This window comes from Globicephala melas, chromosome 19 (assembly GCF_963455315.2).
Source record: "Globicephala melas chromosome 19, mGloMel1.2, whole genome shotgun sequence".
NCBI classification, from domain to species: domain Eukaryota; kingdom Metazoa; phylum Chordata; class Mammalia; order Artiodactyla; family Delphinidae; genus Globicephala; species Globicephala melas.
This window is the reverse complement of record NC_083332.1, coordinates 14,797,538-14,813,799: the sequence shown is the minus strand read 5'-3', so window position 1 is coordinate 14,813,799 and position 16,262 is coordinate 14,797,538. Positions and strand designations below refer to the sequence as shown.

General features: G+C 37.3%; 1 protein-coding gene and 1 non-coding gene across 6 annotated transcripts in view; one reads left to right on the top strand and one right to left on the bottom strand.

The window, feature by feature from the left end:
* ZNF568 (zinc finger protein 568) overlaps positions 1 to 16,262 on the bottom strand; it is a 41,192-nt gene that overhangs the window by 22,900 nt on the left and 2,030 nt on the right. For 4 of the 5 annotated variants that reach the window (XM_060288787.1, XM_060288786.1, XM_060288788.1 and 1 more), the window contains one exon: positions 11,485 to 11,543. In XM_060288787.1, the coding sequence (XP_060144770.1) occupies positions 11,485 to 11,499 (15 nt within the window). In that variant the 5' untranslated portion in view covers positions 11,500 to 11,543. Of the gene's footprint in view, positions 1 to 11,484; positions 11,544 to 13,056; positions 13,149 to 13,267; positions 13,313 to 16,262 lie in introns of those variants that run through there. The other variant, XM_070044157.1, reaches the window with a different exon arrangement.
* On the top strand, positions 8,515 to 8,641 carry LOC115862714 (small nucleolar RNA SNORA25). Its single transcript, XR_004043198.1, has one exon. It is a non-coding gene; the product is annotated as a small nucleolar RNA SNORA25 (small nucleolar RNA).

Below are 16,262 nucleotides of genomic sequence, written 5' to 3'. Positions count from 1 at the left end.
TAATACAGAGGTAAAAATCCACAACAAAATACTAACAAATTTAATCTAACAATATATAAAAAGAGAACACAGATGTTTATAACAGCTTTAATTCATAATTGCCAACACCTGGAAGCAATCAAGATGTCCCTTAGTAGGTGAATGGATAAATAAATTGTGGTACATCCAGATAAAGGAATATTACTCAATGCTAAAAAGGAATGTGCTATCAAGCCAGGAAAACACATGGAGGAATATTAAATGCATATAACTAAGTGAAAGAAGCTGACTTGAAAAAAAAAAAAGAAGCTGACTTGAAAAGACTATTGTACAGTATGATTCCACTATATGACATTCTGGAAAAGGCAAAACTATAGAGACAGTAAAAAGATTAGTGGATACCAGGGGCTGGAGGAGAGGAGAGCAATGACTAGACAGAGCAGAGAGGATTTTTAGGTCAGTGAAAACACTCTGTATGATACTATAATGACAGACACATGTATACACATTTGTCCAAATCCATAGATTATACAACACCAAGAGTGAGCCTCAATGTAAACTATTAGACTTTGGGTGATTATGATGTGTCAGTATAGGTCCATCAATTATAACAATGTACCACCCTGATGGGGGATGCTGATAATGGGGGAGGCTATGCATGTGTGGGGGCAAAGGGTATATGGGGAATCCCTGTACCTTCCTCTCAACTTTGCCATGAACCTGAAATTGCTCTTTAAAAACAAACAGGGCTTCCCTGGTAACGCAGTGGTTGAGAGTCCGCCTGCCAATGCAGGGGACATGGGTTCGTGCCCTGGTCCAGGAAGATCCCACATGCCGCGGAGCGGCTGGGCCCATGAGCCATGGCCACTGAACCTGTGCGTCCAGAGCCTGTGCTCCGCAACGGGAGAGGCCACAACGGTGAGAGGCCCGCATACTGCAAAAAAAAAAAATAACAAACAAATATATAAAGGATTATGTGCCATCACCAAGTGGGATTTATACCAGGAATGCAATACTGATTTAACATCTGAAAATAAACTAATGTAATACTCGATGCCGATAGAATAAAGAACAAATCCATATGATCATCTCAACAGATGCAGAAAAAGCACTTGACAAAACTCAATACCTTTTCATGGGAAAAACACTCAACATACTAGCAAAAAAGAGGAACTTCCTCAACGTGTTATAAGACATCTACAAACACCCCACAGCTAACATCATACTAAAAGTGAAAGACTAGATGCTTTCCCCTTATGGTCAGGAACAAGACAAGGATGTATATTCTTACCATTTCTATTAACATTGCAGTGAAGGTTCTAAACAGAGCAATTAGGCAAGAAAATAAAAGGTATCCAGATTGGGAAGGAGAAAATACAAATATCTCTATTTTCAGATGACATGATTTTCAGAAAACATAAGAAATCCACTAAAATTTTATTAGAACTAATAAACAACTTCAGCAAGGTTGCAGAATATAAGATCAATAGTAAAAAACCAATTGTATAACTAGACATTTGCAGTGAACATCCAAAAATGAAATCAAGGAAAACAATCCCATTTACAATAGCATCAGAAAAAATAAAATATTGCTCAAGACGATGGAGTAGGAAGACCCTGAGCTCACATCCTCTCATGGGCACACCAAAATTACAACTATTTACGGAGCAACTGTTGATGAGAAAGACTGGAACCTATAAAGAGAACGAACCACAACAAGATGGGTAGGAGTGGTAGAGTCAACGTATAGTCAAGACCCATACTCCTGGATGGGAAACACACAAATGGGAGAATAATTACAATTGCAGAGGTTTTCCACAGGGAGCAAGGGGTCTGAGCCCCACATCGGGCTCTAGAGCCTGAGGATCCTGCACAGGGGAAGACAAGTCCCCAGAGCATTTGGCTTTGAAGGCCAGTGGGGCTTACTTTCAGGAGACCCAGAGGATTGTAGGAAATAGAGACTCCACTCTTAGAGGGCGTACACAAAATCTCACATGCTCTGGGACTCAGGAGAGCAGCAGGAATTTGAAAGGAGCCTGGTTCAGACCTCACTGCTGACCTTGGAGAGTCTTCTGGAGAGGGAGGAGGCAACTTGAGCTCACCCTGGGGACACAGAAACTGGCAGCAGCCACTTTGGAGAGTTCGTTCAACCACATGGATGCTGGTGCTGGCAAGTGCCATTTTGGAATCTTCTCTCTAGCTTATTAGCCTTAGGACTCAGCTCCACCCCGCCCACCAGTTTGTAGGCAAAAGTACTCTGACTCCTCAGGCCCACCAATTAGCCAGGCAGGGACACAGACCCATCCATCAGCAAGCAGGCTGCCTTAAGATTCTCTGAGCCTACAGCCACCCCTGACATGACCCTGTCCACCAGGGGGCCCAGGACCCAGCCCCACACACCAGAGATGAAAATGTTGAGAGATGATACAAGCATGAGGGATGGAGAATGAAGATCTAATCTAAAAGCTATATATATTGCCAAGGAACCAGAATAAAAGAAAACCTAATAACACAAATGGAAAAAAAACAACTTGGAGTTGAAATAAAATTGAGATATTATGACTATGTGAAAAGGAAAAAATAATGGAAAAAAAGGGTAAATTGTAACTGTGGATAGGCAATGGTTTTTTTATATATGACACCAAAAGCACAAGCAAAAAAAGAAAATTAAATAAAAATGGACATCAGAAAAATGTAAAAATCTTGTGCTTTCAAGGACATCATCAAGAAAGTGAAAAGACAACCCACAGGCTGGGAGAAAATATTTACAGATCATATACCAGATAAGAAACATATCTAGAATATATATGAAGATCTCTTACAATTTAATAATAAAAAGACAAATCAATTAAAAAATGGGCAAAGGGCTTCCCTGGTGGCGCAGTGGTTGAGAGTCCGCCTGCCGATGCAGGGGACACGGGTTCGTGCCCCGGTCCGGGAAGATCCCACATGCCGTGGAGTGGCTGAGGCCCGTAAGCCATGGCCGCTGAGCCTACGCATCCGGAGCCTGTGCTCCGCAACGGGAGAGGCCACAATAGTGAGAGGCCCGCGTACCGCGAAAAAAAAAAAAAAAAAAAAGGGCAAAGGATCTAAATAAACATTTCTTCAAAGAAGATATACAAATGGCCAATAAGCACATGAAAAGATGTTCAACATCACTAATTACCAGGTACACGTAAATTAAAGTCACAATGAAATATCACTTCACAACCACTAGATGGCTATAATCAAAAGGACAGATAATAATAAGTGTGATGAGGATGTGGAGAGACTAGAATTCTCATCCACTGCTGGTGGAAACATAAGATTGTACAACTGTTGTGTAAAACAGTGGCGCAGTTCCTTAAAAGGTTAAATGTACAGTTACCACTGTACATTTCCACTACATATAATGAGAACTAAAAATATATGTCCACATAAAAACTTGTACACAAATGTTCTTAGCTACATTATTCATAATAGCCAAAAAGTGGAAATAATTCAAATGTCCATTAACTGATAAAAAGATAAATAAAATGTCATATTCAGGACTTTCCTAGTGGTGCAGTGGTTAAGAATCTGCCTGCCAATGCAGGGGACATGGGTTTGAGCCCTGGTCCAGGAAGATCTCACATGCTGTGGAGCAACTAAGCCATGCACCGCAACTACTGAGCCTGAGCTCTAGAGCCCGTGAGCAACAACTACTGAGCCCCTGCGCCACAGTTACGGAAGCCCACGTGCCTAGAGCCCATGCTCGGCAACAGAAACCACTGCAATGGGAAGCCCACACACCGCAACGAAGAGTAGCCCCACTTGCCACAACGAAGACCCAACACAGCCAAAAAAATAAAATAGAAATAAATAAATACATTTATTAAAAAATATGTCATATTCATACAAGAGAATACTGTTTGGAAATAAAAAGAAACAAAGTACTGATACAAGCTACAAAATGGATGAGCCTTGAAAACATTATGCTGAGTGAAAGAAGACAGTCACAAAGGACCATATACTATATGATTCCATTTATATGAATGTCCAGAATAGGCAAATCCATAGAAACAGAAAGTACAAAGGAGACTTGGGGGGAAATGGGAAGTGATAGCTCATGGGTACAGAGTTCCTTTTTAGGGTGATGAAATGTTCTAACATTGATTGTGGTAATGGCAACTCATAAATATACTAAAAACCATTGCATTATATACTTTAAATGTGTCAATTTTATGGTATGTGACTTATATGTCAACAAAGTTTTCTTAGGTTGTGAGACTGTTCCAGTGTATTTCAAGTTTTAAAAAAATTCCAATAAAAATAGTTCCATCAGAAAATATTACTGATTAACTTGATTATTATTCCACAAATATTCATTTGTGTCTCTAGCTAATGTCCCATCCCCCAGTGTGGGCCTTGAGTGAGCCATTTGTTAGAGCTAAAGGAATGTCAGTAAACATGATGTGAGTAGAGGCCTGAAATGCACTTACACCTGTTAAAAACAAGACAACAGGCCCAAAATGGAGTCACTTATGCTAAGCCTCATGTCACCAAACTGAGACTTACCTACAGTTTCAGCCTCTCCTAGAAATAAAATCTTAAACTAGTCAAGCAGGAATCACCTGATCAGCATTAGTGAGGTAATCTGCCTGATAGACCCTATCATCCCCTAAAGGAAAGTAACCTGGCCAGAACCAATCCACTTTTTGCTACTATAACTTCCTTATTCCCACTCCCTTCTGCCTATAAAAATCTTTGACTTGGTACAGCTCCTCAGAGTTCCTATGTATCTGCTAGATTGGATGTTCCCTGACTGATGAATCATTGAATAAAGCCAATAAGATCTTCAAAATGTAATCAGTTGAATTTTGTTTTTAAACACACCCTTGACTTGGTTCATGTACTCCAGTGATCTGGCAAGTGAAGAGCCTGCCCCAGAAAGCTGCTGCTCTTTCACCTGAATGAACACACGTGGAGGAGATGTGAGCCCATGCCACAGCCTGAGTCAGGGCCAGGTGATCTGCAGCCCAAAGCAGAGCCCAAAGCCCACATAGTCAACCTGCATGAGAATAAAGGTCTCATAAAAGCAGCAGAAAAGCTGAAGAGATACCTGATTGAAAATTTTTCAAAGAATTAGGCTCTCAAAATGGAGGTGGATTTAGATATTTTTACTGGTTAACAGGCTGTAGAGTCTGACATCATGAGTTCAAATCCTGGCTTCAAAATTTAATCGTGTGGGAATTCCCTGCCAGTCCAGTGGTTAGGACTCGGCACTTTCACTGCCATGGCTCGGGTTCAATCCCTGGTTGGGAACTAAGATCCCACAAGCCTCGCGGCGCAGCCAAAAACAAAAAAGTGTTTTTTTAAACTAAACTCGACAAATAGCCAAATTTGAGCCTCATCTGTAAAGTGGCATTTTCCTCCAAGGGCTGTTATGAGGACTAAATGAGGCCAAAAACTGTGAAGCACTCAGAACTGAGGTTGGCACCCAATAACCTTTCAATAAATGTTTCAGGAATAGATAACCCCTATGGAATATGAACCACTAAAAAAAATAAGGAAGAACAACAAAGAAAATATATTTTCTACTAGTGCTAGTAAATTAGCATTAAAACATCTTTCCCACTAACTAGTAAATTAGCATAAATTTCATACAAAAAAAAAACTGTACTCCTGACAAAAATTATAAAACAAGTAACAAAAGTAAAAATGGGTTAATTTCTAACTATATAAAATGATGTATCAGTGCTTTAGAACAAATAGTGTATTTTCCTAAGATGTTGACTCTCTTTACATACATATGTCAAGAATTCCATATTAGGAGCAAGGAACAAAGAGGATTGTTAAAAAACACAAATTCACATTTCTTGTCATTAAATTTTATTCCTCCTCCTGTCAGACAGAACCAAGAAAAAGATGAGTATCTCCTGGGCCCTGGAAGGAAGTCTTAACATTTCCAGAGGTCCTGCTGGTATCACAGCAGTTTCCTCTCCTTTATTTTTAAGATACTTAATATGATAAGTCTTTTTTTAAAAAATAACAGTTTACAGTGAAGGCATAAAGATAATTACACGTCAGTTCTATGGTATATATGCTGACTGGCAACTTTTTTCTTTCTGACTGGCAACTTTTTGTAAAAGATTTTTTTCCTTAAAGTTACACAAACATTAAACGAATATTCTTTTTAAAACTTAGAGCATAACACACATTTTTCATATTTTTTCTTGGATATTTTACACACTTATTTTTCAAATGTCTTCTACAGTCAGCTTGAATAGACTTGCCTTAAAAATAATATTTAGAATATGTGAGATTCCAATAAATCTCAAGATTAAAGAGAATTTATATTGATTTAATAATGATGATCTTTTCCAAAAAAAGTATGTATTAAAAATTTATTCAAATCCTCTTTTAGGTCTCAGTAATGCTTTAAAGGTTTCTTTCTCCCATATACATCAGATACAATTTTTTTTTCCTTTAGGATTTTGTTTCTACTCTTAACATTTTTCTTCCATTTTATTTATTTTTTAATTTTAATTTTTTTTGGCTGCATCGTGAGGTTTGCAGTATCTTAGTTCCCCGACCAGGGATTGAACCTGGGCCATGGCAGTGAAAGCACCGAGTCCTAACCACTGGACCACCAGGGATTCCCACCTTCCATTTTACTTTTGAACTGGTTGGTGGTTTGTATATAGAAATGTTGTTGATTTCTGTATATTAATTTTGTGTCCATACTGTATTGAATTCTCTTGTTTCCTCTTCAACTGCCCACATACATAATTGTATCACCTAGATATAATTTTGTATGCACCTTCCCAATGTTTATCTTTTTTTTCTTTTCTATATGCATATAGAATTATAGTAAATAAATGTGGTACCATGAGTAATCTGGTTATGTTCCTGACTTTAGTAGGAATATGTATCATTTCCTGCAGGAAACATGGTTCTGGCCTTTAGCTTAGTATGTGTGTAGAATAATTTATTTTTTTTTGTAGAATAATTTTTTAAATATCATGTTAAGGAAGTATCCTTTTACTTCTATTTTATAAATAGATCCTCTTTAAAAAATCTCAAATTCTGATTTTAAAAAAATTAGTAGCTTTGTGAAGCTGATTATATATATATATATATATATATATATATATATATATATATATACACTTTTTTTTTTTTTTTTTTTGCGGTATGCGGGCCTCTCACTGTTGTGGCCTCTCCCGTCGCGGAGCACAGGCTCCGGACACGCAGGCTCAGCGGCCATGGCTCATGGGCCCAGCTGCTCCGCGACATGTGGGATCTTCCCGGACCGGGGCACGAACCCATGTCCCCTGCATCGGCAGGCAGACTCTCAACCACTGTGCCACCAGGGAAGCCCTGATTATATATTTTTTTGAATTTGATAAATTATATTAATGGATTTCCTTAAATTGAAACATCTTTCTGATAGACAGAAAAAAATGTTTCACTCAATTCTTCTCCAATTACAGACAGTCCCCAACCTAAGGCAGTTTGACTTATGAATTTTCGACTTAAAATGGTGCAAAAGTGATACACACAGAAAACATAGATACCTTGAATTTTAAATTTTGATCTTTTCTCAGGCTAGCTTTATGTGGTATGATACTCTCTGGTGATGCCAGGCAGTGGCAGCAAGCCATAGCTCCCAGTCAGCCATGTGATGTCATAGGTAAACAACCAATACACCCTTACAACCATTCTATATTCATTCAACTGTTCTGTTTTTCGCTTTCAGTACAGTAGTCAATAAATCACATGAGATATTCAACACTTCATTATCAAATAGGCTTTGTGCTAGATGACTGAAGGCTAATGTAAGTGTTCTGAGCATATTTAAGGTAGGCTAAACTAAGCTATGATGTTTGGTAGGTTAGGTGTATTAAATGTATTTTCAATTTATGATATTTTCAAATTATGATGGTTTTATCAGGATGTAAGTCAGGAAGGTCTGTAGTCTACAATTCTTTGCAATTCCAATTAAAATCCCAACAGTGTTTTTTCCTTAGAGCTAGATAAACTGATTCTAAAATTCAAATGAAAGCATAGAGGTCCCAAAGTAGCTGAGGAAATTTTTTAAAACTAGAACATTTATGTAGTGGAAAGTGGGGAAATGCCTGCCAAGCAAACAGGGTTATTATAAAGTTAAAGTATTTAAGACAATGTAAACACATACACACACACACGCACACACACACACACACAGAGCATAGTACTGGTATAGATGTAGACAAACAGATTAAAGAAACAGAACAAAGAGCCTAGAAACAATTAAGCATGTATATTATAAAGGTGGCATCACAAAGTAAAGATCTATTTAACAAATGGTATTGGAACACTGGTTGTCTACATGCAAAAATAATTTTACTGATATAATTATCAGCAAATTCCTACCTTGGACCAATTACAAAATTGAATTCCAGTTGGATCAAAAACTAAATATGAAAAGCAAATCTTTGAAAAGAAACTATAACATAATAATTGGAAAGATATCTTATAAAATACCAACATTAGAAACTCATGAAAGAAGACTATTAAACATTAATGTTGCATATGTCATTTCAAAGAGGGCTTATGGGACCAAAACCAGGAGCTCTTAATGCTGTGACCAAAGACTGAAGTTCTCCATGGGATGTAATAGTCACTCAACAGTGCTATGTCTTCCTGAGGAGATACAAGATTTAACCACTTATATCCATGATTGCTGATACGGGAAAGTAAAAATAAATGTTTCCCAAGTTTAACAACAACAATAAAAATTAATGTTGCATATTAATTTTGACTGAATTATTACTGTATGCACAAACTTATCATATGCTAGATGAAACTACCCAAATTTAAAGTTTATATACAACAAAAGATACACGATAACATATAAGTGACAAATTAGAAGAAGATATCTGCATAAATCCTAATGCTGAAGCAGGCATTCTTAAAATCCCTTAATTTCAAGTAGAAAAAGGACTAACGGCATAAAATGGACAAATAATATGAACAGTCAATTGGCAAAATTTGCATTTCTTCACTCATGAGTGGATTTCCATTTGTACAGTATCATAAGAGTGTGGTCCTAGAGTCAGGTTGTATGGGTTTGAACCCTGGCTTTACTGCACACTTGATGCATGAATTTATGTAAGTTTCTTAATCTCTGTGCTTCACTTCCTTTCTCTATAAAAATGAAAATATCTACTTTACAAACTTCTGATAACGATTACATGAAATAAGCTACGTTAAGCTTATAGCACAATATACCTGGCACATAATAGGTACTCAATAAAGCTATTATACTTATTGCTGTAGAAGATTTTTCTAGCTGCTGTGTAGCCTATTCAAATATAAATAAAAGCTGCCGTGTAATATATTTACATCCATATTCTAGAATGAATGCCCAGAAACATAGGCAGTCCATTTCTGTTTGATAGTCCAGACCAAGATGTCTGGCTCTGGTGTCTGAAAGGAACTGAATGAAGTTTTTGAAAGCTAACAGAGTGTCCTATTTGTAGATCACAACTCCTTATCTCCAGCTTTTTACTTTATAAGGAAAATTCACATGTGAACTAATTATTTGGAATCCTCTCATAAAAGATGGTCATTACCCACTAATTCAAAATACACCTAAAAAATGTATCTACAAATCTGAATAGTCTGTTTCTTTGTGACATTTTTATTTTAAAATATTTATTGCCACTTCCATTTTTTCCAACTGCTTGCTCATGTTCTCCACCCAATTTTCTATTTTCTTAATTGTTGGTTTTTAAGAATTGTTAGTATATTTCTGCATATGTATTACAAAAACTGTTCCCAGTTTTGCCTTATTACAGTGTTTATGGTAGTTTCATTGAAGAGAAGGATTAATTTTGTGAACACAAATGAGGCATCTACTCTTTTATCTTATCAGTTTCATATGTTAAACTAAAAAAGTAGGTCAATGAATACAGCAAACACATTCAAAGACCTTTTCAGGTAGAAAGATTTATATAGCTAATAATTATTAACAATATTTATCATTTATGGAGCACTTACTATGTGCATTTAACCCTCCCAATATTCCTATGGGGTAAGTACTATTATTATCCCCATTTACAGATGATGTAACTAAGGACAAAGAGATTAAGAAACTTGCCCATAATCATGCACTTACTCTCACTGAGCCAAGATTTGAACCCAAGTCTGTCTAGGCCCAGAAAACCACTCTGCCAAAAGGAGAAATAACTGGATAAGCCACACAATCATGTGGTCAATAGAAATGTGTGTGTGTTTCAGGATGGAAAAGATATGAGCTGAGGAAAAAGAGGTAGTGGAAAATATTTAAAATACAGGAGTGTGAGGGATTCCAGTGCTGGAAATGAAAAGAATCAACAGCAGAGGAAAGTGAGTCATTTTGTAAGAAGATGAAGAATACTGTATATTTTGAGACCATAAAAAAAGACGTGGAGAGTTATAGATACTAGAACTATAAAAAATTCTGCCACAGAATTTTAGTATATATTTTAGCTCAACTTAAAAAGTCTCAACTGAAAGAAATATATATGGAGGATCGTTTGAAAGAAGTACTCGATTTACTCTTCCCAATAATTCTAGTTTTTAATCTATGGCCAAGAAGGACTTTTAATAAACTGAGCTTAAAATCATAAGAATTATGGAATTATTTTGGATTTCTTTTTGACCTAAGTGCCAATGAAAAGCTTTTTTCTGTCCTGAATTATAAGCTTTTTCCTCATAAGTAGTGCAAGTTATGGGATGAACTTTATGTCTCAGTTTGCTTTTGCTTCTCCAGATTGTATTCAAAAAAATTTTTTTTAAAGATTTTTTTTTTATGTGGACCATTTTTAAAGTCTTTAGTAAATTTGTTACAATATTACTTCTGTTTTATGTTTTGGTATTTTGGCCGTGAGAAATGTGGGATCTCAGCTCCCTGACCAGGGATTGAACCCTCACCCCCTGCATTGGTAGGCAAAGTCTTAACCACTGGACTGCCACGGAAGTCCCTCAAATTTGAACTTAAGTTTTATAATCCTGTATGGACCTGTTTCTGCATAGCCACATGTCAAATTTCCCCAGGTTCTGACCTTCTAGCTGTATTTTTCCTCACCTTGATTTTTGATTTAGTTTTTTCCAACTTACTGTTAGGTTAAGGTAACCCACTGCAACTGCATTGTAAAATAATGCAGGAAACAAATAAATGCTTAAAACATACAAGAAGGGACTTCCATGGTGGCACAGTGGTTAAGAATCTGCCTGCCAATGCAGGGGAGACGGGTTGGAGCCCTGGTCCGGGAGGATCCCACATGCCGTGGAGCAACTAAGCCCGTGCACCACAACTACTGAGCCTGTGTGCTGCAACTACTGAAGCCTGCATGCCTAGAGGCTGTGCTACGCAACAAGAGAAGCCACTGCAATGAGAAGCCCGTGCACCACAACGAAGAATAGCCCCTGCTCGCTGCAACTAGAAAAAGCCTGCACACAGCAACGAAGATCCAACGCAGCCAAAAATAAATAAATTTTAAAAAAAACGCAACGTACAAGAGAACTGGTCATATCCTCTTCTTCCTTGAAAAGGGCAGAATCTGGAGAACACCAAGCTGAGGAAAGAGAAATAAAAATCTGTTTACTTCAGAGCCCCAGATAAAGGACTAGAGAAATCTTCAGCATCAGCTGTAAGATCACCTATAATGATCCTCAGAGCTTTGAGAAATATTAACCACCACCAGGCTACAGAGACACTGAAATGTACATAGATGGCTTGTAATTTAATCATATAGAGTTCTATGGGAATTTCTGGAGGGCTAAGTCTAGGGTGCCCAATGAATCTATTTCCCTAGTTTCCTGCTATTTTATTCCTAATAGGAGATTTTTTAAGTACATAATAATAAATACCACAAAGATTTAAGGATTAAATTATTTATGAAGCACTGTAAAGAATTTGGAAAAAACTTTAATCAGAGACAGGTTACAGGCATTGTGGAACATTCGTATGATGGAATGAAATGCAGTTATAATTCTAAAGACATTTTAAAATAACTTAATTGACTTATTTTTTACCCTAAAAAATTCAGGGCCTTCAGGTTAAAAATGGAAGACTGAATACTTGCATTTATTTCTGCTCTCTCTGAAACACAACCAAAACGAAAGAAACAATCTCACAAGGACAAAGAATACAGAAGATTTTAGCGGGAAAGAGATGTCAACAAAATTCTGAAAGATAGAGAGCAAATGACTGGTTTCTAACTTAGAGAAAGATGAAGCTTATGCGAGGGTGGGGAAACCACGGCAGAACACTTGAAAGGCTCAGGAATGGAGGTATTAGGTACTTTTACAGGCAGGAGTTTGGGGTGGGGCTGAAAAACAGGGAACTACATACAAGGTGGGGTTGAAGCAATGTAGAGAAAATAAGGGAATTAAGTAAAAGCTGTCAGATTGAAAGATGAAGTGTTCCCCTCAACTTTTTTCCTTTCTTTGCCTCCCAAAAGCAGGAATCCTGGCTTATACTCCTCAAATAATCTAGGACTTCTTGCTGGGAAAACTGACTAGCTCAAAAGAAAATGCATACAGATGCTGACATTTGGTCAACCTTCAACCTCGAACAAAACACCATATTAGAAAGAAGGGCAAGGAGAAGAGTGTGTGGGAGTCAGGGTGGGGTGAGGGTGATGAGGAAGGGGTTAGATAGAAAAGAGACATAAATCTTTATTTCTACTGTCAAAAGTCAATAGGAAATATCTAAAACTGAAATCAAACATTAGCAGTATGAGGATGTTATTCAGGAAAGCAGAGATGAATACCAGAATATCCAGAAAAAAATGTTCCAAGTAATTGCCTATGGGTAGTGGGAACAGGGTATGGGAAGGAATGGAACAGGAAACTTTTGTTTACAATTATATATTTAACAGCACTTTTTAAAAAATCTAAATGCATATAAGAAAAATAGGAATTATATTAAGAATTTATTTTAAAAAACAGTTGTCAAGTGAATAAAATAAAAAACAAACGTCAACACAGTCAATAACTTGTGAACTTTCTTGGTAGGAGTACTGAACTTCCTAACTCTTTTTACAGACTCTCTCCTAAACTCTGCCCATCTCTGAGCCACCTCACCTGTCCCTTCCATCATCTGGGTCAAATGCTCCATTGTCACACAGCTACTGCTGATCTCTGAAGGTTGAGATGTCATTCAGGCCTTTCCCACTCTAAACAGAGGGGTTAAGATAGGGTGCACGTCTAGCAATTCCAGGGTCCACTCTATCTCAGGACTCCCCAGTTTCGAGGGAAGGTCTCAGATCAGGAGGTCTCCTTCCATGATAGATACCTGCTCTTCACTGTTCTTTATCCTCACATCACAGATCTGTCTTATCTTTGTGGAGCCAGGACCTGTGGGCTTATGATATAAATCCAATTTACCTGATGTCTTCTCACTGGATCCCTATGGGAACCAGCCTCCAAGGTGGCCCCCAATGATCGTTGTCTTCTGGTATTCATGTCTTTCATACACCCCTCCCACACTGAATAGAGTTGACCTGCATAACCAATAGGATCTTGCAGAAATGACAGTGTGACTTCCAAGGTTAGATCATAAAAGATATGGTTTCTGTCTTGCACATTTTTGAATCACGCACTTTGAAGGAAGCCAGCCACCATGCCACGAAGACACTCAACAAGCCTTAGGAAGAGGCTTGTGCCAGCAGCCAACACCAATTTGCCAGCCATCTTGGAAGCAAATCCTCCTGTCCCCATTAGCCTTCTGATGACTGCAGCCCTGCCAGCAATTGACTGAAACTTCATGAAATATCTGAGCCAGAATACCCAGCTAAGTCACTCTCCACTCCCCAAAAACTGAGATAATAAATGTTTATTGTTGTTTAATATGTTTATTGTTGTTTAAGCCACTAAATTTTGAGGTACCTTATTACACAGTAATAGATAATTAATACAGTCCCAAACAATTAGCTTCCTTGCTTGTAATTCACAGTCCCTGGAGTCACTGACCAGAGATGCTGAGACAGCAGGAGTCTGGAAGAAAACTCAAAGACTCAGCAACTCAGGTTGAACCAATAGAAACACCAAGAGTCTAGAAACAAAGTGAATACAATAGTGATGTTCACATAATATCTGCTCCTCAAATATCTTTTGTGAGCATAAAGATGTAGGCCTGATGCAGTAACAGATATAAAGCTGAGTCAAAAAACATTCAGATTTTCATCAACCCCAGATCTAGTGTGAAAGAGAGGTGCATTAAAAGTCCAGCTATTCCATTTCCTATCTATCTTGACAACTGAGATAAACGAGAGTTGTAACCCAGAGCTCCCATACTCATCATTTGAAATGAGAATTATACTCATGTCACAGTGACACTGTCACATGACATTAATTTATCATCTATGGTGAAAAAAATGATACACAAGAGAGTAGACTAATCCTTACTCTGAATGACAGAAAAGAAATAATAAAACAGAAAACATTCAATTATAATAAATTTTGAGAAGTGTTATGCTTGGGATATACTCCTACTGTCCCTCACACAGTTTCTATTTTTTTTTGAATGGCAATTATCACTAATAAATTATATAATTTATCATGCATATTGTCTTTCCACCCCCTCATGTAAAATACATGAAAACAGGGATTTATTTTTGTCTTTTTGCCACTGATAGTAGGTGCCCAAAAAATATGTTGATAAACTGGTATACCCACTAGGGAAAACAGTATGGCAGTCAAAAAATTAAGAATAGAATTACTATATGATCCATAAATTCCACTTGTGGATATATACCTAAAAGAACTGAAAGCAAACAGGTATTTGTACACACGTTTGTAGCAGCATTATTTGCAACAGTCAAAAGAAACAATCTAATTGTCCATTGACAGATAAATGGATAAACAAAATGTGGTATATACAATCAATGAAATATTATTCAGCCTTAACAAGGAAGAAAATTCTGACACATGCTTTAACATGGATGAACCTTGAGGACATTATGCTACGTTAAATAAACCAGTCACAAAAGGACAAATACTGTAAGATCTGGTACACGGAGTACATAATGAGGTAAAGTCAAATTCATAGGGACAGAAAGTAGAATGGTGGTTGTCTGGAGCTGGGGGACTGAAGGAATGGGGAGTTATTGTTTAATGGGTACAGTTTCTGTTTTGCAAGGTAAAAAGAGTTCTATGGATAAACAGATGGTGATGGTGGCACAGCCATGATGGATGTAATGCCACTGAACTGAACACTTAAAAATGGTTGGTAAGATGGTAAAATTTTTGTGTATTTTTTTGCCTTTATTGAGGTATATCTGATACACAAAAAACTGCACAAATCTAATGTATATATCCTGATCAGTTTGGACATATGCATACATCTGTTAATACCAGTACCATAACCAAGGTACTAAACATATACATCACCTCCAAAAACTTCCTTGTGTTTTGTGGTTTTTTTCCAGTAAGAACAGCTAACACGAGATCTACTCTCAACGTATTTTAAAGTGCATAATACCACTTTGTTAATATAGGTACTATGTTGTACAGGGCTCTAGAACTTATTCATCTTACATAACAGAAACTTTGTACCCATTGGAAAACAATTCCCCATTTCCCTCTCTCCCAGCCCCTGGCAACCACCATTCTACTCTCTGCTTCTTTGAGTCTGATTATTTTCAATACCTCATGTAAAAGAATCATGTAGTATTTGTCCTGTAACTGGCTTATTTCATTTAGCATAATGTCCTAAAGGTTCATCCATGTTGTCACAAATGGCAGGATTTCCTTCTTTCTTAAGGCTGAATAATATTCCAGTGTACATATATGCCACATTTTCTCTACCCACTCATCTGTTAATGGATAGATGTTTCCATATCTTGGCTATTGTGAATATTGTTGCAATGAACATAGGGGTACAGATATTATGATAGCAAATTTTATGTCATGTGATGTTATCTCTATTTTACCACAATTAAAAAAATACACACAGAGTGTACCCTTGAACAACATGGGTTTGAACAGCGTGGGTCCACTTACAGGCAGATTTCTTTTTCAGTAAATACATACTACAGTACTACTACACGATTTGAGGTTGGTTGAATCTGCAGCTGCAGAACCTAGGATACAGAGGGCCAACTGTAAAGTTCTACTTAGATTTTTGACTGCAAGGGGTGAGGAGGGAATCAGACCTCCACGTTGTTCAAAGGTCAGCTGTACATATTGAGCAAATGAATAAACACTAATTTGGGGTAATTAAAATTAGAAGAAAGCAAAATATCAGATAAGAATAACATAGAAATGGGTGGGTAGTTTGGAGTTGGCAA